Source organism: Rosa chinensis, chromosome 6 (assembly GCF_002994745.2).
Source record: "Rosa chinensis cultivar Old Blush chromosome 6, RchiOBHm-V2, whole genome shotgun sequence".
Classification (NCBI taxonomy): Eukaryota; Viridiplantae; Streptophyta; class Magnoliopsida; order Rosales; family Rosaceae; genus Rosa; species Rosa chinensis.
In genome coordinates this window covers 61,452,568-61,472,962 of record NC_037093.1, presented here as the reverse complement: position 1 = coordinate 61,472,962, position 20,395 = coordinate 61,452,568, and the positions used below count along the sequence as shown (strand labels likewise).

At 40.4% G+C, this 20,395-nt stretch overlaps 1 protein-coding gene and 2 pseudogenes across 1 annotated transcript; all 3 read left to right on the top strand.

Annotated features, from left to right (window-relative positions):
• Positions 1–7,312: 7,312 nt before the first annotated feature.
• On the top strand, positions 7,313–10,586 carry LOC112170345 (annotated as a pseudogene).
• Positions 10,587–12,962: 2,376 nt separating this feature from the next.
• On the top strand, positions 12,963–15,334 carry LOC112170346 (cytochrome P450 734A1). Its single transcript, XM_024307605.2, has 4 exons — positions 12,963–13,611; positions 13,750–13,994; positions 14,236–14,599; positions 14,761–15,334. The coding sequence occupies exons 1-4, from the start codon at positions 13,111–13,113 to the stop codon at positions 15,178–15,180; spliced, it is 1,530 nt and encodes a 509-aa protein (XP_024163373.1). The 5' UTR covers positions 12,963–13,110; the 3' UTR covers positions 15,181–15,334.
• A 1,304-nt stretch (positions 15,335–16,638) lies between these two features.
• LOC112174038 lies at positions 16,639–18,949 on the top strand (annotated as a pseudogene).
• The last annotated feature ends 1,446 nt before the right edge of the window (positions 18,950–20,395 follow it).

The following is a 20,395-nucleotide window of genomic DNA, read 5'->3' as shown; positions in this document are numbered from 1 at the left end:
CAACCATAGCGTGCGAATGCTACGACTGTCCAGTAAGTACACATCACGTTATCTATGTCATTTTAAAAGAAAGTCCGGAGTAGGACAATCGTGGCGTGTGAATACTATCGCTATCCAGTAAACATACACCATATTACCTATGTCTTAAAATAGTTGTACATTTGTATGGCAAAAATGAAATTCTTTTATATAATTATCATATTCCGTACAATTGAATTTCTCGTAACAAAATACGTAAAAACTCTCACTTCCATACCTAATAATGTTCTCATTAGTCGGCCGAACGATCCGCGTAGCACAGCGGCCATTCTGAAGATCTCTCAAATTACGGCTTCGAACATGTCAATAAAAGTTTGCTTAATTTGAATTTGAAACAAGTGGGATGTATGCATTGTATGGAATTCAACCTTTTCTGTTTCCTTTATTATTCCCTTTCAGCTAGTAATCATTTCAAGTTTTAACAAAGTCTTCGTTGCAGCATCTTTGTAGACTCTGTTTCCCGTCACATCCAGGTTTCGTTCTCAATTTGTCCAGAAGAAAAGCAAAACTCTTATCCAACCGCTCTTTTCCCTTCTAAAAACACTCCGGTGAAATTGCACGCATCTAGTTTTTGATTGGCCAAACCCGGAGGAATGTGCTTAGCCAATGGTCGTGCTTATGCAGCTTATCTAAACCAGTACTCGAGCTCACTTTCACTTGCCTTTTATAGCATAATTATTTACTTCCCAAGTCAAAAACCCAAGCATAAGTAAGTAAGTTTTCCTTGACGCAATCATTCCAATTTTGATTTCATTGGTTACTGAATTATCATGAGTTAAGCTGAAAAACTAATATGTTTCCCATCATGATTATGAGTAAAAATATCTTTATTTGGTGACTTCTAATCAAATTTTTTTACATATTTTTTACTTGAAATTTTTTCTTTTTGGATTATTTATATAGTCATGTTCATCTATGCAATGATTTTCATATTTAGTTGTGTTGAATTTAAATCATAAAGTGAATAATAATAAGGTGATTAAGAAAATGCTCATTTACCCAATTTTAGCTTAAAATTTGCCCACTTGCTCCACTAACTGTTTTTTAACCCCGTTTACCCAAAACGCTCTAAAGGATTATTTCCCCTTTACCCAATTAATTCTTTTTTTCTTCTTTTTATTTATTTTTGGGACTTTTTTGCCCTCTCCCCTCTCTCTCTCTCTCTCTCTCTCTCTCTCTCTCTCTCTCTCTCTCCAGACGACGTCGGATTTCTCTCTCCCTCCCTCCATCCCTTTAGCAGGTCGCCCATGACGCCTGCTCTCGCCATCGTGGCGCCGAAACTCGTCGTCGTGCTCTCCGCGGCCAGGCTTGACGCCAAGCCAACGGTCCTCGTTGCTTAGAAGCTCGGCGAGGCCAGGGTTGACCTTCTGAAGGAATCGATGACGGACTGAAAACTGCTATCTGGGAATGAAAACTGCTATCTGCTATTGTGCAGTCATAACCATAAAAGTTGTTACATTAGTGCCCCCCAGTAGACTTTGTATTGGGGGCCAATGATGACTGCTTTATTTATTGACGGACTGAAAACTGCTATTCCAAAGTAAATATAGTGTCAAATTGCAGTAGTCGATAAATGAAAAAAATTGTGTGGTTTGTGTCAGTCTAGTGGGGGCCAGTAGACAGAATATTGACCCTCAAAATGTGGGTTTTTAGACATTATCTGTTGTTTTGAGTGTGAATAACTTCTATAATCTGTGAAACATAGGAAGCGGTGTAATGTTTGATGGTCTATTGGGGGGCAGTAGACACATTAGTGCCACCCAATAATGTCTTTCTTAGGAGACAGTAATCATCTCTTGTTGATTTGTTTGTGATAAAGTGCAATACACTGTGAATCCTTGAAACTGGTGCAAGTTTTAATGGTTTAGTGGGGGGCAGTAGACACATTACTACCCCCAAATAATGTCTTCATACGAAGTCAGAACCCTTCACTTAACTGGTGCAAGTTTTAATGGTTTAGTGGGGGGCAGTAGACACATTACTGCCCCCAAATAATGTCTTCGTTTTAAGTTAGAACCCTTCACTTAACTATCATTGACAGATTATTGTACTTTAATAAACTCAAAACAACATAAGACTTATCAAAACTCTAATTTCAGTGATTAATTAACCACAGTTAAGAAATTAGTGGGGGGCAATAATCTGTCTATTACCCCTCAATAGACCACAGTTTTGACGTCGTCCGAGACCTGCAAGGGAAACCCAGACCCGATTCCGGCGTGGAGCTTCGGAGCTTCCCGGACATCTGACGAACAAAACCGGTGAAGCCCAGAGGGGTTGGGATCGTGGAGTTAGATGGCGTCATCCTCTGGTGGTCCGACTGTGGGACGGAGCAGCGACGGTGGAGGCCGACATCGACGGTGGAGTGGTGGGCGTGGTGGCTCAGAGAGAGAGAGAGAAAGAGAGCTTGAGACGAGGTTAGAGAGAGAGAGAGAGAGAGAGAGAGAGAGAGAGATATATATATATATATATATATATATATATATATGAGTTTAATTTATTAATTAAAATGAGGGCAATACTGTCAAACACTGTTAGATTGGGTAAATGGGGTTAAAAAACTCTTGGTGGAGTAAGTGGACAATTTTTAGCCAAAAATTGGGTAAGTGGTCACAGCCCCTAAACTTTATCTATTTTCTTTAAAATTCTCCACTGATAAATCTAAATTCAATAACAATTGAACACGAGCATTAAAATCACATTAATAATTAAACATAATATATAGTAAAAATATATTTAAGTCCAAAATAAGCTTCATCTGGGTCAGAGCCCCTATTACACTGAAACAAAAAGAACCAAACCCAACAAAATAGTAATAAGAATATCAGATTGATGGCTTGGGTCTTTGGCTGGCGAAAAGGCACCAAAACCAAAATATAATACAAAGCTAATGTTTGACTGACTCAGTTTGCAACAAACTTTCTTAGTTTCTTTAGTACTGGCCTAGGTCCTGACTGCACTGTTTTCTTCCTAAATTGGCTTAACATAAATAAATGATGATAGAGCTTCAATATATATGTTAGGTGGGGGTCAATTTTATAATTATATAAAAATAAGGACTGAAAAGAAAATCTCCTTGATTCAATAATATTAATTATGACAAAGTTTAGATTAGTTGGGAAAATCTAAATAATTTAATAAAAGCAACTTGCTAAATAAACTTGCTTTTTTTCCTTTGCTTATAATAATTTAATATGCTTCTCATTATTTGGGTCATTATGAGCGAAGGAAATTATAAAATAAGGCCGTAAGTACCTGTGGAAATATTAAACAAATGGTAGTCTGTATCTGGACTGCCCACGTCAGCATCTCAGCGGTGGGCCCGACGTGTTGCCCACGGCCTGCATGCACCCAGTCCACTGTGTCTGAAATCCTATATTTAAAAAACTGAGATCGAAAGGTCCGATATGCCCCTGGCTTTGGTCACCATCCCTACTTTTTAAAAGGATGGTGGCCTTTGCGTAGCTGTCCATTTCGGGATCTAGGGTCTACACGAAAAGACAAAAAGGGTCTTTGCCTTTTTAGGTAACACCGGAAGGTACAGTGCATCCGCGCCTCTTTCTTAAATTTATGTGCCCGTCTAACCATCGTTTTGTTTATACACCTTATTTTGTTTATTAGGACTATATTGTAGGTTTAGTGAGACGATTGTGCGATGCTATCAAACAAATATTAGTTACGATTCAAAAACAAGAAGTTCTATATATACATCCTTATTTACTAGATACATATCCATATTTTTTTTTCCATCATCTTTCTTAAACTTCTTGTTCTGCTATTCTTTTTTATTAGGAAACTTTTGTTTACACATCTATTTACTTATGTTTTTATCCAATTTTTCTTTTAAACATCATCTTTTAAAACAATTAAAGCACTACATTAATTCATTAAATCGACCACCGTCCACCTCATCTTCACATCACCACTACCACACCTTTCATACCGCCAATTGTTCACATTGTTGAATGTAAATTGGATGGAATAAAGTCAATCTTTATGTTTCAATCTTCATATATACATCTCTGGATTGATTTTGACCCACACATAAACAAAGAATAATACAACCATTGGATTAATATATGGGTCATCATGGGCCGGGCTAGGGCCGGCCTTACCCTAAATTTTAGGGCTTAAGGTCTGGCCGGGCCTAGTCAAAGTCAACAAAATTTAGGGCAGGAAATGGTCAGGCCGGAGCTTAAATATGTTAATCTTTGCCCGCACTCCAATTTATTAATAAATGTTATATGTTGTTGTCAACATTTGTTATAGGGTAAATGCAAATTGAATTAGTTGGAATGGGGCTCTGGCGAAACCTTAACCCTAGCCCTCAGTCATGGCGGTCGGTATTGGCCAATCTCCGCCACTTTCAAAAGTTGGAGTGCAAAGGCCGGCGCCGCCATCAACCGGAGTTTGGCCGTTGGCTTCCAGACCGTATGCGTTGGTCGTTTCCGGCTGCGAACCACCCAGACTTGAGCTGGCCTCGCCTCGGCCTGATTCGACACGGCCATTCTTCCACCCAATCCCCATTGAGTCTGATCGGACCAGAGCACCGATCCATAACCCTCACATCAACTATTTCCTTCCGGCAAGAGATGATGAGTAACCTAGGACAAGGTTGTGTGGTCGCCGCACAAGGTCGGCTTCTGAGTGTCATCAGCAGATGACGTAGAGGGGAGGCCGATACCGGCCGCCATGACTGAGGGCTAGGGTTGAGGTTTCGCCATAGCCCCATTCCAATTAATAAATGATATATTATTAAACAAATGCTGACAACAATAAGTACCTCCTCAATTCCTCACTCTATCAGAAATTGAGACACTTCTTTTCAAAAGCAGATAATTAATATTATACTTAAAATGCTACATGTTTTGCACGGGGAAATTTTTGAAAATATGTCTCAAAATTGCATAAATTATGCGATTATTGAAAAAATCTACCAAACCTAATTATTTGACCATCCTATTATCTACCAATAATGCAAGTGGTCAATTATTTTAATGACTAAATATAATCTCAAATTTTGATATTTATGGTCAACATTTCACTAAATTAACCGAAAAATACATGTAATATTATTCAACCTCCGTTTTTGTTAGCATATATTATATATACATGTCGACACTAGATCTCGTCCGAGACGAAAACCCCACTCTAAGTTCATCGCACCACAATGGAGGTGCGGTGCATGACATAAGAGCTCTATAGTGGCAGACTCGAGCACGTGCCCGTAAGGTGTGGAAAGCACCTAATCAGCCACGAGGGGCATCAGTGACATTTGGCATGCATTGGTACTATAGCAGTACACTGTGTGTGATAGTGATGGACAGATAAGTGTAGAGCCGATCAGAGCCCAAAGACCAGCAAGAGGCCAGGGTTTGAAATATTATAATAATACTAAAATACAGAGACACAATGCTAAATGCCTCACCTTCGCAGTAAAAACAAAACAAAGCACACAATCGTGCCCACCAAGGCAGTAGTTTTGCGGAGAAAGAGGAATCATGCCCTTATCGGGATAGTAAAACCAAACCAGACAAGATTTTCAGCAGAAATCACAACAAAGCCACTGACGTTTCTGGAGTGTGGACAAAAACGTTTAACTCGTCCCCATTAGCTTCTTCGTCCTTATCGGCTCAATGTTGGCATTGTTGTTAATTTCTTTCGTTTTATTGGAAATGAAAACTGATTACTCATTAAGTTAACCCGTTTTAGCATTATCGAAAAGAAAGAAAAAAACAATCGTTTTAGGGAGGTATTAAGAGCAATTTCAATAGCTTACTCATATTTTGTTCTTTTTTTTTTAATTTTAAGGAAAAATTTAGTTGTTTTGCTCCAACAGATTCCCTATAATTATCTCTAAAATAGAGATAGTGATGAGAGAGAAAACAATATTTCCTATATTTACAGTAATCTGTAAAATTTTAGGGAATGATTTATGGAAGAATTATGAAATCTGTAAAATAGATAATTTGTTGGAGTTGGAGCGGAATTTTTTTTAGATATTTTAATTTTTTCTTTCCTATAATAGAGAAATTATAGAGAAGCTGTTAGAGATGCTCTAACAAGTTTAGAGTAATGGATAAATATACAAATATATTAGTGCAAAGGATAGCACATAAAGTTTGTTTTCGACCAATACATGGACGTCGAGAAACAAAAACGCAATCGTTAGTTATCAAAAAATGCATTGTTTGATTAGGTTTACGTCAGTTTCTATATGCAAAGTACATACAAATAATCAAATGCAGACAAACATTCACACATTCTATTAGAAAACGCACTATCCAATTAGATTTGCATAGACAAAGATTATTCGTTAGTTGTCAGAAAACACACTATCCAATTAGATTTACGTCAGTTTCTATATACAGAGTACAGACAAATAATCAAAGGTAGACAAAGATTCACACATTCATCTAACGAATAAGATCTGTTAACTTTATTCAAGAACAATACGTAATCTAAGAGACTGCCAATTACTCAGTGACATTTGGGGAGAAATGAGCCCTCAAAACTATTTGGATGACAAAATGTACATTCCCATGCAAATTCAAGTTGGTTTAAAACATAGTTCTTAGGGGGTATTACTGCCTTTTTAGAGCATCTTTAGCAATGCTAGCTATTTTTGAGTTAAATTTTAGCCAAATTAGCTAAAAAGTCATTTTGGCTGGCCATTTTAGAAATTTTGTCTAGCTAGTTTTGAATTTATATTATTTTTAAATAAATATTAAATAGTTTAACTGTATTTATATGTTATATAAAATAATTCAATAGCAATGTTTTAAATTATAGAGAGTCTCATCTCGCTCTCTATATTTAGGAATGAGATAACTAAAATTTATAATAGATAGCCACTTAGGAGTCTGGTGCAACAGTTAAAATATATAAAAAGCTAAATATGTTCTCCAAAATAGCTAAGAAGTAAAAATAGAGAGTTTGCGAAAAATGCTCTTAGTAGATAAATTAGGCAAATATACGATATCTGAACGACAAATTTAGTAGTAGTAGAAAAAAAGTAGAACCTTTGTCCTGCGCAAAAAGACAAGCACCGCCTAGTCCGAGTTCCTCCGACACATATCATCTTTCCGCTTATCGTGACACGTGGTCGGCCAGATTTACTCTGGCAGCAATGAGTTCAGACTTGGCTCATTTGCAGCTCATCAATCATGTCACCAGACCAGAGTTAATAACTCCGGCTTCACTCCTTAACCACGGTTAACTGCCGCCGCTTTAACCATTTCTCTATACATTTATATGTTTTTCCACTCCGTTCAAATCTCCCTGTCTCTCTACTGTATCGCACACCCTCTCTCTCTCTCTTTCTCTCTCTTAAGTTTTCATTTTCCTGATATGGAGCGGCCGCCTCTACTACCTCGATGACTGAGTTGGGTCTTCTTCCGGACTAGCTATTAGTAAACCCAGCAATCAGTGGGTGTTCTCGGGAAAATCTCATTTCCCGGTAAACAATCACAAAGTCTCGGTTGTTGGCCACTGCCAGAAGCTTGTGTCTATAATAGAATCAAACTTGCATATAACAAGGTAGCTCCTTTGAGACCTGGAGCTCAGAGAGATTGATCGAGAAGAGCGAGCAAAATGGGCGACCTTGACCTTGACAATTCTTCCTCACTAGTTGGTTCTACCGCTTCAGGAGAAGCTACTTTTTCGGAGCCGCCTGCCAAGAAGAAGCGAAATCTTCCCGGAATGCCAGGTATGTCTATCAAATTATCAAAATTTCCAAATCTTAAAACTTGTTACTGATTTGTGATTTGATTAATTAACTTTGTCAGATCCTGAAGCGGAGGTGATCGCTCTGTCGCCGAAAACTCTGATGGCGACGAACCGTTTCGTGTGCGAGATCTGCAACAAAGGGTTCCAGCGCGACCAAAACCTCCAGCTCCACCGCAGAGGCCACAACCTGCCGTGGAAGCTGAGGCAGCGAACCACGACGGAGGTTCGGAAGCGGGTTTACGTCTGCCCCGAGACGTCGTGCGTGCACCACAACCCGACCCGAGCGCTGGGCGATCTCACCGGGATTAAGAAGCACTTTTGCAGAAAGCACGGCGAGAAGAAGTGGAAGTGCGAGCGGTGCTCGAAGAAGTACGCGGTGCAATCTGATTGGAAGGCGCACATGAAGACCTGCGGCACTAGAGAGTACAAATGTGATTGTGGAACTTTGTTCTCTAGGTATATATTTTTTTTCCCTTTCCCTTTTCCATCCATCTTTAATCATCGGTTTATTTTCATTTTAGTGTATGTGTTTGGTTTCCCAAGAAACTCAAAAAAGTGTACGCTTTTCCGTTTTTCTTTTCTGAAATTTCTCGGAAAACGCCGGGAATTAATGTTTGTCGCTTTGCTTGGACTTTGAAGGAGGGATAGCTTCATAACGCATAGGGCTTTCTGTGACGCCTTGGCCGAGGAGAGTGCTAAGGCTCAAACCCTAGGAAGCTCGCAGCTGGCAAATCCGAACCCGAGCCCGAATGCTGGAAAGGCGGTTGTGGTGGCATCGCCACCTCCACCGCCTCTCACACCTTCCAATAATGTGGTGTCTCCAGCTCTATCCATTCAAAGCTCAGGTAACATCAAATAATTGAGTCAATAAATGCGCTATATATCAGAATTTACGTAGCTCTTCAAACCTATCCATGGAGTTGAGATGTATAATGATTAGTAGTGCAGTTCCTATGACATGTATAAATGTTATTGGGTCATTAATTAATTTTTTATTTAGAAAAAAAAGGAAAGTTTCTTATGTAATAATTTTAGTTTCAAAAACATAAATTCTTCATCTTTCTCTGGTTTTTCAACTCAATTCAACTGCTCAGTGCCCACCATAAGTTTATGTCGTTTATTTTATGTTGTTTTTTCTTTAGAAAAAATTAAGACTATACTGGTATTTAGTGTCTGTGTCTTGTCTGTTCTTTGGTGTCGTTCTCGCGTGGCTGGGCATTGTAGGTTTAGAAAAAGAGAAATGCAACTTTCACTCTCAAAGAGTAGGTATGGTCGAATGGACCATCTATGGTTCTAATAGAGGGGAGAGAGAGAGAGAGAATAGTTGTCGACGAGCAATGGATAATAGTCTAATATATAGATCGATGCACGGTTGATAAGGGAGCTCAAGAATCGAGGGATGGTTAAAAAAAGAGAAAAAGATGAGAGAAAGGACGCCATTATTGCCTCTATAGCTCACTCCTTGCTTTCTCCTTTCTGGCTTTCTCATAAAGTTTCAAGCTTTCGAGTTTGAGTTGTTTCCGATGACTTGGCACAAATTGTTAAAGGATATTCATCTCTGCACTTTTCTTGCTTGTTTACTTTTTCCTTTGCTTTTACTAATTTTCTGTTGGATATAAAGATATACTTGTAATTGGTCTGATTAATTAACATGTTCTGCTCTCACAGAATTCCCAGAAAACCCAGTAGGACTGTCGCCACCACCTCCAGCAACCACGTGCTTAACGAGTACCACGACGGCGATTAGCACCACGGCCACCACCACCACCTCAACTGGAAATTGCAGCAACACTAGTACTAGTGTATTTGCTAGCATATTTGCTCCTAGTACTGCCTCACAAACATCAGCAGCCGCTAATTCCTCATACTCCAATATAGTCTCCAGTTCTGCAATCCCATCAGCCTCCGCTATGGAACCAACGTCTCTCTCACTCTCCACCTCTCTATACCTATCCAACAATGGCTCCACCCTCTTCCCAACTGCTGATCAGCAAGACCATCGCCAGTATGTAGCTTCTCCTCAGGCTCCAGCCATGTCCGCCACGGCATTGCTCCAAAAAGCAGCCCAAATGGGTGCAGCTGCGACTAGTGGGTCTTTTCTTCGTGGCTTTGGCTTGGCCACGTCCTCATCGCCGCCCCAGGCGCAAGATAGCACCACCTCTTTGCAGTGGAGCAACAACAGCCACAGCCATCAGCACAAGAGAGATGGTAGCGGCGGTGCTGCTGCCACAGTAGCAGCTGGGCTTGGAGCAAGTTCTGCCCTATTGACTGATCTCATGATGGGCCCACCTGTGCCGTTTGGGGTCATCATCAGCCCATGACCCGCGACCTTCTTGGGCTGGGCATAGGTGCTAATGGCGGGGGTGGCAGTGCTTCATCAGCCGGACTATCTGCTTTGCTCAATTCGTTCGGCGGTGGTGGAGGTTATACTACATATGCAAGGGGAGAAGAGTCGTCATGGGAAGGTGCACAGGAGAGGAAACCTAATACTGCTACTGGCCCAGCCTTGCTCTAAACACCCCTCCGTTCCAAGTCAGATAGAGTTGAGAGACTTACCCTTTCGGTCATCTCATATCAGCCATAGAGCGAGCTTCTTAATTAGTTGCTTATTTTCCAATAGATGATGCTTTTTTGTTGTTGAAAAACCGTCTACTTCCCTAGGAAAAGTTCGTTCAACTTATGGCCGGGAAAGCTGTGTATAGGGCATTATGTACGTAGTTAGTAGCTAGCTTAATTAGCAAGCGCACTTAGCTAGGGTAAAATGTAAGTGAAACTTTTATAAGGAGTACTTCTGATGATATACTGGTTCGATCAGTTCAGCTACGAGAGTGAGTGATCCTTTAATGCTGTTGCCACTGCCAACTTGAGTAAATACACCACGTCCTTCCCAATAAATGACCACATGGCCGGACAAGACATTTAGCGGTCAATGATATCAGGTACGGTGGTCAAATGGGAAACGGATTAAATTGGACCTGGGTTTTGACAGTGTCTATATTTGTGTGGGTGGGTGTCAGCAGTGACGCCTCTGCCAGCAAATGAGTATTTCTATATTAATTTGATGAGTGAGTTGGCCGCAGAACAGAAGGATGCATTTGTTGCTTCCTCACCCTCTCACTGGGATGGGTCCTTTGGGATTTAATTCTCATGGCGCGGTGGGGCTAACCTGAACGGCCGTGCCTGCTGCCAGTTGCCCTGCCCTCACATCTTGACTGCTTCTCGTCGGTCCTGTAAGGATCATATGTTAATTGGAAGAACGGCTATCTATGGTTGTGAACTTGTGATTAAAGTCTAGAACTGTAAGTATCGATAATATTCTTGATATTAATTCGTCCTAGTGCGAGAACTTCAAGCCAGGAAAAGAGTAACATTGCTGCTGGCATCTATAATTGCTTACCTCCACATTCATTATTCATGCCATCGACGACGTCTGAATTCAGATACAAGTCTCTAACCATGCGAAAACCCGATCTTGCACCCAATGACAATCTTCGAAGTTTCTATTGTGCTGTTTAAGATATTTGTAAACAAATATTGTTACATCATTTAATTCGATATAAAAAGTAGATGGATTCAACATAGAAAGTAGAGTAGTCTCAAATTAATATATTAAGAAGTTTTTTTTTTTTTTTTAAAAGGAAAGACGACAAACTATATTAAATGATAACAGAAGTTACATGGAGCGATGCAAAAACATTGAAAGAAAACAATAAAACATAACGAGAGGCACAAACGCATCCATAATAAATAAAAAACAATAAATGATAATAAGATGCACAGACGCATCTAGAATGAAAGGTAACCAGGATGTGACTTGATGTCAAACGACATCGCTGCATTACATATGTCACGAAAGCAGTGTAAATGTAATAGTAACCGTAACTGGCGAAATGATCACCTAGGAGAGGTGATTCACTCACCAGGAGTTCGAAAGTAACCGAGGGTGTCAGAAACTCGAAAATTAGCAAACGAACTCCTAAGAACCAGAACCAATACCAGATCAATATGAGCAGCTGTCTCGGATCCAAGATCCGTATTTGTAAGAGACTAGGATCCCAAAACCAGATCCAAATTCAGCCCGAGACCCAAATCAAGTCTGCAAAAGCAGTTTTGACAAAAGCCCAACCCATGTGAATATGATTAGGGCACCCAAACTCATGGGCACCCTAGAGTCATCTCCACTCTCGACACCCCAATGCCTGCGCACCCAAACACCACTAATTAGAGCCGCCGCGCCGTTATCTCCACCTGAATCAATCCGGGGCTCCCTCAAAGCTTGAAGGAAGAGAGCAATTCGGGGAATGTATCCGCACAACAGACCTGGGAAGACTCTCAACGTCAATTGGATCTGCAAATTCTGCCAGAATTGGCCCGAACGCATCTCCTCCAACACTCGTCGAGAAAGACTCAACCATGGATCCATCTTCTTGCGCTGGGCGGAATTGATCTCACCTTTTACCGACTCGGTGACACCACCGCCTGATCGATCTGGTCTGGGCATGCCCCAAGCATCCAAGCACAAACCAACCCGACCCACCTCGCCAGATTTGAGACTAGCCCGCTGAGGCCTCGACGAACCACAGCCGTGAGCCGCCATCCGCGATGATAGATCAGCTATCATCCTCAACGCTGATCGAGCCGGCAAAGTGCACGCCGCCTCCTGCTCAGCGCACTGCAGCAGCCGCATTGACATAGGATAAAGTGAGACAGAGGGGAGAATAGAGTCTCCACTCCAAAGAGCCGACACCAGAGAAAGTGAGGGAATAAAACCCCATTGAAGAGGGAATGTGCTACAAAACCACGCCCAAGGGCGGCGGCCGCTCAACCCTAGCAGAGTACTGCTAGGTCTCATATAGGCTGGAGCCAACTATGTTTGAATCTAATACCTCTATCCTCACAAAAGAGAAATAAGGCCAATATTAAGAAGTTAGTTTACTTCTCAAAAAATGCATCCATACATTAATGTACCGTAAAAGATTCCGTTGTTAGAAACATTCTTTATCCACGTGAAATTAACTTCTATTTTGCAAGCCATAATGGTCTTGGATACTCAAATTTGGTCCAACAGATTACCTCTCAATGTTCTGGATCTTCAGTTTAGATAAGTCTGATTTTGATTATCGTTCTGTTTTTTCTTTTTGTTTTCAAAATAAATAGAAAATTGAAGAAGTGTGACTCCATTTACTCCTAAGTATTTAATATTCTATGGGTAGATACCAAGTGTTGTCAGCCAACCAGTCATCGCATTACAATATAGTTCAAGTTCAACGCTTCTTTGCTCACTAAAGCATCATCTAAAACTCTAGCTGGCTTGCTCTTTCTGTGTGAGATTGTTATTCAATCATGCATCTCCTTCTTCTTCTTCTTCTTCTTCTTCTTGTTCATTTCCCCCTGGTTATCTTCCTCTTCAAATTTGCCTACTCAACCCTATGGGTCCCATGGAGGACGCAAACCCACTTCAGAAAGCAAGGCATAAGGGGCCCCGGCTACCGTCCGATCTTCGGAAACTCCGCCGAGATCCGCCGTCTGTACGCCGAAGCTCTCTCAAAGCGAGTCCCATTCGACCACGACATAGCTCCACGCGCGATTCCATTCTACCACAGGTGGTCCAGCATGTACGGGAAGACTTTCCTCTACTGGTTCGGGCCCAATCCCAGGCTGGCAATATCCGACCCGGATTTGATCAAAGAAGTCCTTGTCAATTCCAGTGGGTCGTTTCAAAAGATACCCTTTACCCCTTTAACCAAAAACCTCTTCGGAGAAGGACTCGTAGGCCTCGAAGGCGATGATTGGGCCTTTCATAGAAGGATCGTCAACCAGGCCTTCAAAATGGAGCGGGTCAAGGTATTAAATCCAACAAGTTTTTACATTTTAATAATAATTATCATTACGTTTCATTTCCTTATGTCACTCAACCAAATGGTCATAGTCATACTAAGCTTTTCTCGTGTTACATGTCTTGTTGTTCTAATTTTAATGCAGGGTTGGGTGCCTGAAATTGTGGGGAGTGCCATGAAGGTGTTGGAGAAGTGGGAGGGTATAAGAGGAGAGAAAGATGAGTTTGAGATGGATGTGCACAAAGAATTTCATGATCTTTCTGCTGATGTTATATCGAGAACAGCTTTTGGAAGCAGTTTTGAGGAGGGAAAGCAAATTTTCAACTTGCAAGAACAACAAATGCATCTTTTCTCTAAGGCGGTTAGGAGCATCTACATTCCTGGATTCAGGTGACTCTCCTTGTCAAAGATATAATGTGACTGACTGATTTAAACCTCATTTTATGCATACATACATATGCAGTCATATTCGTGTAAATTTACTAGCTTATCAGTTTAACATACAAGCAGAGTATTCTCCTAATATGGTTCATGGAATTAACTTGATCAAAGTAGGATTTTCTACAAATAATCGAAGTAGGCTTCCCATCTCAATAAAGTCACATTCTCATCGAGGTCCTTTAGTGCACAGGTTTTTACCCACCAAGAATAACAGAGAAAGGTGGAGACTACAAAAGGAAACTAGTGAATCAATACGGATGTTGATCTTGAATAGTCCCAAAACAAGAGAAGATTCAACAAACCTACTCAGTCTGTTAATGTCTTCTTACAAGAACCAGAGTGGTGAAGAAGAAAAATTAGGGTTGGAGGATATAATAGCTGAATGCAAGACCTTCTACCTTGCAGGAAGTGAAACAACTGCTTCTCTTTTGACTTGGGCACTTCTCCTTCTAGCCCGCCATCAGGATTGGCAAAGCAAGGCTAGGGAAGAAGTGATTCGCGCTAGCGGAGACAATAAGCTTCCTACTGCAGAGAATTTGAATGATCTTAAGATTGTAAGTTCAGTACTATACTGTATTATACTAAGTTTAAAGACATTTCCTGTGGAAGTGTTGAGCTTTTCTATGAGAGTAATCAAATAACACAAATGAATATATAGTTGCTAGCTAGCAATTACATCCTTGGATGTTGTTTAATGCTGTCACTTTTTCAACAGGTAAGCCTGATAGTTAACGAAACACTTAGACTCTACCCTCCAGCTGTGATGCTAATGAGGCAAACATCGAAGAAGGTTAAGCTTGGGGACCTTGACATTCCTGCTCACACACAACTCTACTTGGCCTTGACCGCTGTCCATCACGACACTGAGATATGGGGAGAAGATGCTAATGAGTTCAATCCCTCGAGGTTTTCAGAGCCTCGAAAGCATTTAGCCTCATTCCTTCCATTTGGTCTGGGGCCTAGAATCTGCGCAGGTCAAAACTTGGCTCTGGTTGAAGCAAAACTGGTCTTAGCAACCATCATCCGCCACTATTCTTTTGTGGTGTCTCCAACCTATGTCCATGCACCAATGTTGTTTATTAGTTTACAGCCTCAATATGGTGCTCAAATCCTCTTTAGGAAGATTCCAAGCTGAAAACTTAAAGCATCTTACTTCCAGATTTTAGCTTCAAAACACTGATTCCTACTGTCGTTTACCATCTCAAGTCTGTAATCGCCGTGTTTACCAACAAAGTTTTGGTATGTTATTGTATTATAAATACGTATGATTGAAAATGTTCTAACTTTCATATTGTTTGACGGGAAATCCATCAAACGTTTTGTTGTAAGAATACATGATGCACACAAGATCATATCACAAATCACATAACACACAACCTGTACAAGAACAAAACAATTATGCAGCACACCAGTAGCTTTCCTAGTCCCGGTAGGAGTTATCACCTGGATTGATACTTTCAATCCCTGCAGCCACAGCTTGTCCAAGAGCATTCATCGAGGCAGACATCTTCTGAGATCAGGAATGAGCAGCTGCACAAACAGAAGAAAGTCTTCTATGCTTCAACACCAGATGCTTCAGAATGGGGCTGAGAATGTATGCAAAGAGCAGTGTTGAACATAGGGACTTTCTCCTCCTTATATATTGGCCAAAACTTATCCTTGGACTCATCCCATAAGGAGTCCTCGTTTTACTTCATGTTTATCAGTTTAGGAGACTTAAACTTATCACAACACTTCATGTTAATCAGGTTATTAACAATGAGAGTCCTACTCTTATCAAGAGATATACATCTCGATAGGTGACTGGTATTAGAGTTATAATCACATATTTCTTGTTATTTATTTAGCTAGATCAATTGTTCTATTTACTTAATGCTTTTAGATAATGTTAAGTCCACTTAATTCTAACATTTGTTATCTTGCAGATTGCTTAAGGTGACAAATTTATAGACTGGGACCAGCTCACCAACTTAACTCTAGTAAGTCAAAGCCATACTTAATGGAATGCGGGTGACATCAGACACTGAGATATGGGGAGAAGATGTTCAAGGCGGAGCCTCAAAAGCATCTCAATTGCCTCATTCTCCGCATTTGGTTTAGGGCTAAAATCTGTGCAGATCAAAATTTAGCTCTATATTTGAACTAATACTAGTCTTAGCTCTTAGCAATCATCGTCCGCCACTATTCTTTATGGTGTGTGTAAGTTTACAGCCTTAAAACGGGCGCTCCGATCCTCTTTAGCAAGATTCCAAACCGAAAACTTCATGCATCTTTCTTCTACATTCAAGCCTCAGGCCCTCAGTTATTGACAATGACGTTCTAGCTCTCGTTTTGCCCCAGAGGAAAGAAAGGGAAAGTTTTGTCTGTTTCAAAATTGCAGGCTCTCAACTTATGGATACCCGATGCCTTCTGCTTTGTAGCAACCTCTTGGATTTTCGCGCGCAGGGCAGCTTTTAACCTATAATTATAGGTTGGCTTGAGCTCCTAACATGCTTGCTCACTCTCTTCGTCATTAACATATATTTACTTTACGTTTTCCTAGTCCAAAGTCCAAACCATTCATGTAATATCTAAAATATGATTGATTCATTTTTACATGGGCTATTTTTACATTATGTTCTAAGACATGAACGATTTTGATTATAATCATTAATCAGAATAGAAGTACTATATATATATATATAATCACATAAGACAGAGGTGAAGGGGCTAAGAATCATCCTAAACTAAACCAGCCGTTTCATAAGGTGTCAGCAGCACAGCAATAATTATCAAATTCTATATAGGGTTCATCGCGCTACAGCCTCTTATCTTGTTCAGAAACTCCCTCTTGCTAGCTTTTCAATTTTCAATATGCATCTTCTTCTGCTTTTTGTTCTTCCTCTTATTTTCATCTTGAAATTTGTCTACTCCACAATATTGGTTCCGTGGAGGACACGAAACCACTTCCTCAAGCAAGGCATTGATGGACCTGACTATCGTCCGATCATCGGCAACTCGGCCGAGATCCGCCTTATGTTCAAAGAAGCTCTGTCAAAGCGAGTCCCTTTTGACCACAACGTACTCGGACGCACGCTTCCATTTTACCCTAGCTGGTCCAAAGTGTATGGGAAGAACTTCTTGTACTGGTTCGGGTCAAAGCCCAGGCTGGCTATAGCCGACCCGGTAATGATCAAACAAGTCCTTATCAATACCAGTGGATCGTTTCAAAGAGTACCTTTAACTCCTTCCTCTAGGGTTCTCTTTGGAGATGGACTTCCTGCGCTCGAAGGTGAAAGATGGGCTTTCCATAGAAAAATTGTAAACCAAGCCTTCAAAATGGAGCGAGTCGAGGTGAGACAGATCACTGCATGCGCTCTCTCTCTCTCTCTCTCTCTCTCTGTTAAATACCAAAATCGATCTAATAGAATGAAAAAATTAAATTTAATGCAGGATTGGGTGCCACAAATTGTGGACATTACCATGAAGATGATGGAGGAGTGGGAGGATATAAGGGGAGGAAGAGATGAGTTTGAAATGGAGGTACACAAACAAATGCATGAGGTATCAGCAGATGTTATGTCCAGAACAGTTTTCGGAAGCAGTTTTGAAGAGGGAAAGCGTATTTTCAACTTGCAAAAACAGCAAATGCATCTTTTCCTTAAGGCAGTTCAGAGCATCTATATTCCTGGATTCAGGTAACTACTGTATGTTTTTTTAGGTTTCTAATTCCAACAATCCATGCAGTTCTCATCAACTTCTTTAATCCGGTACACAGATTTTTGCCTACCAAGGATACAGAGAGAGGTGGAGACTAAATAAGGAAATCTGTGAATCAATACGGATGTTGATTGCGAATAATAGCAAAAACCTAGAGGGATCAAAAGTTCTGCCGAGTCTATTAATGTCTTCTCACAAGAATCTGGATGGAATAGAGGAAAAACTAGGGCTACAGGAAATTATAGAAGAATGCAAGGCCTTCTACTTTGTTGGCAAGGAAACAATTGCTAATCTTTTGACTTGGTCACTTATCCTTCTGGCGCGGCATCAGGAATGGCAAAGCAAGGCTAGAGAAGAAGTGATTATTTTCCTTTGTGGTCCTTGTGGACACAATAAGCATCCAGTCGAAGAGAATTTGAACGACCTCAAGATTGTAAGTTTAACTAGCTAACATATCATTTTCTAGGTGACTTTTAGTAGATAAAACTGAATATATAACACTTTTCGCTGGCACTTTAGACTCAGGTAAGCATGATAATTAACGAAGCACTTAGACTCTATCCTCCTGGTGTGCTACTAAATAGGCAAACATCAAAGAAGGTTACGCTTGGGAGGTGAGCATGTCCTATTTAGTAATGGTTGTATTGGGATATCTATCTTGATTAATCTTGCTTTGATTATTTCAACAGGTGACTATGATAATCAATGAAACGCTGCGGCTTTACCCTCCAGCCCCATTTATAATGAGGGAAACACTAACAAGGGTTGAGCTAGGTGGTGGTCCTGGCCTCGACCTTCCTGCTGGTATACAGCTCTATTCAGCCTTGATTGCTCTACAACACGAGACAGAGATTTGGGGAGCGGATGCTAGTGGATTCAATCCACTGAGATTTAACGAGCCTGGAAAGCATCTAGCTTCACACTTCCCATTTGGGTTGGGACCTAGAATCTGTGTAGCTCAGAATTTTGGAATGACCGAGCTAAAAGTAATCTTAGCCATGATCGTTCAACATTATTCTTTCACAATGTCGCCAACTTATGTTCATGCCCCAGTTATGTCTGTAAATGTTCAGCCTTAATACGGTGCTCAGATCCTTTTTAGCAGGATTTCCAGTTGAAGATTTCTAAGGGTTTGTTTTTTATTTGAATGATTTAAAGAACTTAATCCTTTGTATATATACAAGTCTGTCTTGAAGTAAACATTATCATGCAGTAAGAATTTGACTTGCAGTTGTAAAGAGGCTATGTCACCATTCTGTTTTTTATGTGTGTGTTTGTAATGATCGAGCTAAAAATAATCTTAGCCATGATCATTCAACATTATTCTTTCACGGTGTCGCCAACTTATGTTCATGCCCCAATTATGTCTGTAACCTTTCAGCCTCAGTACGGTGCTCAGATCCTCTTCAGTAGGTTTTCCAATTGAAGATTTCCAGGGGTTTGGTTTTTATTTGAAATTTCTAATGATTCTAGGAACTTAATCCTTTGTATATATACAAGTCTCTCTGTCCTAATCTTGAACTAAACCGGCCACTATCATGCAGTAAGAATTTGGCTTGCAATTGTAAAGAGGCTATGTCATTCTGTTTTGTGTGTGGGTGTGTTTGTATTGAACCAAAGAGGCCATGTCTAATTCAGGTTGTTCACCCTGTTTTGTGGATTTGTCCATAAATTCCTTGTTTACAAAGTCAAAGGAAAGATGTACCCCCCATTAATTAGGGTTCCTACTTCCTAGCTCCCTTTTATTTTTTTTGGGAAAATGTCAATTTACCCAAATTTGAGCTATAATAACCCATTTACCTAAACATCTTATGAGATTGTCCACTTACCCAATAATTTATATATATTTTGCCCTAATATCTAATTAAGTATTTTTTTTATTGCTTTATATTTATTTTTAGGACAATTTTGCCCTCTCCTTCTTTGTCACTTAGAGAGAGAAGTCATCGAAGATCTCGCCGGACTCTTGTGACTAGAATCAAGCAACCGGTGACCGGAATCCGGTAACCGGATTCCAGCATCCAATTTTATTGCCCCCTAATAATACCCAATAATCATATTATTGTCCCCAATAAACATTTTATTGCCCCTCAATAATTGCCCCCCCCCCCCCTCCCCCCAATAATCATATTATTGACCTCAATAAATATTTTATTGCCCTCCATTAATCATAATATTGCCTCCCAATAAACATTTTATTGCCCCTCAATAATCATATTATTGTCTCCCAATAAACATATTATTGCCCCCCTAATAATCATATTATTGCAAAATTTTATTACCCATAGTGGTATAGCAAAACTAACATAGTTGTATAGAATGTTAATAGTTTAGGTTTAATACTCATAATCTATTGAGGACCAATAATTGATCCAAAAAAGAAATGTAAACAAAGTCCTAATCTCCCACACCACTCCCAAGCCTACAACCCGGGCAAGAAGAAGAAGAAACAAAACCAGATTAAAGGAGCCTTCTCTCTCGCAACCATGTCGAGCTCAAGACCCTCACCGATGCCATCCACCATCCAGGCCTAGGCCTCGACCTTCTCTCCACCAAGCCTTCTAGCTCCCACTTCCTCCTCGCCGCTGGCGACCGCCAGGGACACATCGCCCTCCTCGACCTCTGCCTTAAGTTCGTAGTCCTCTGGTTCG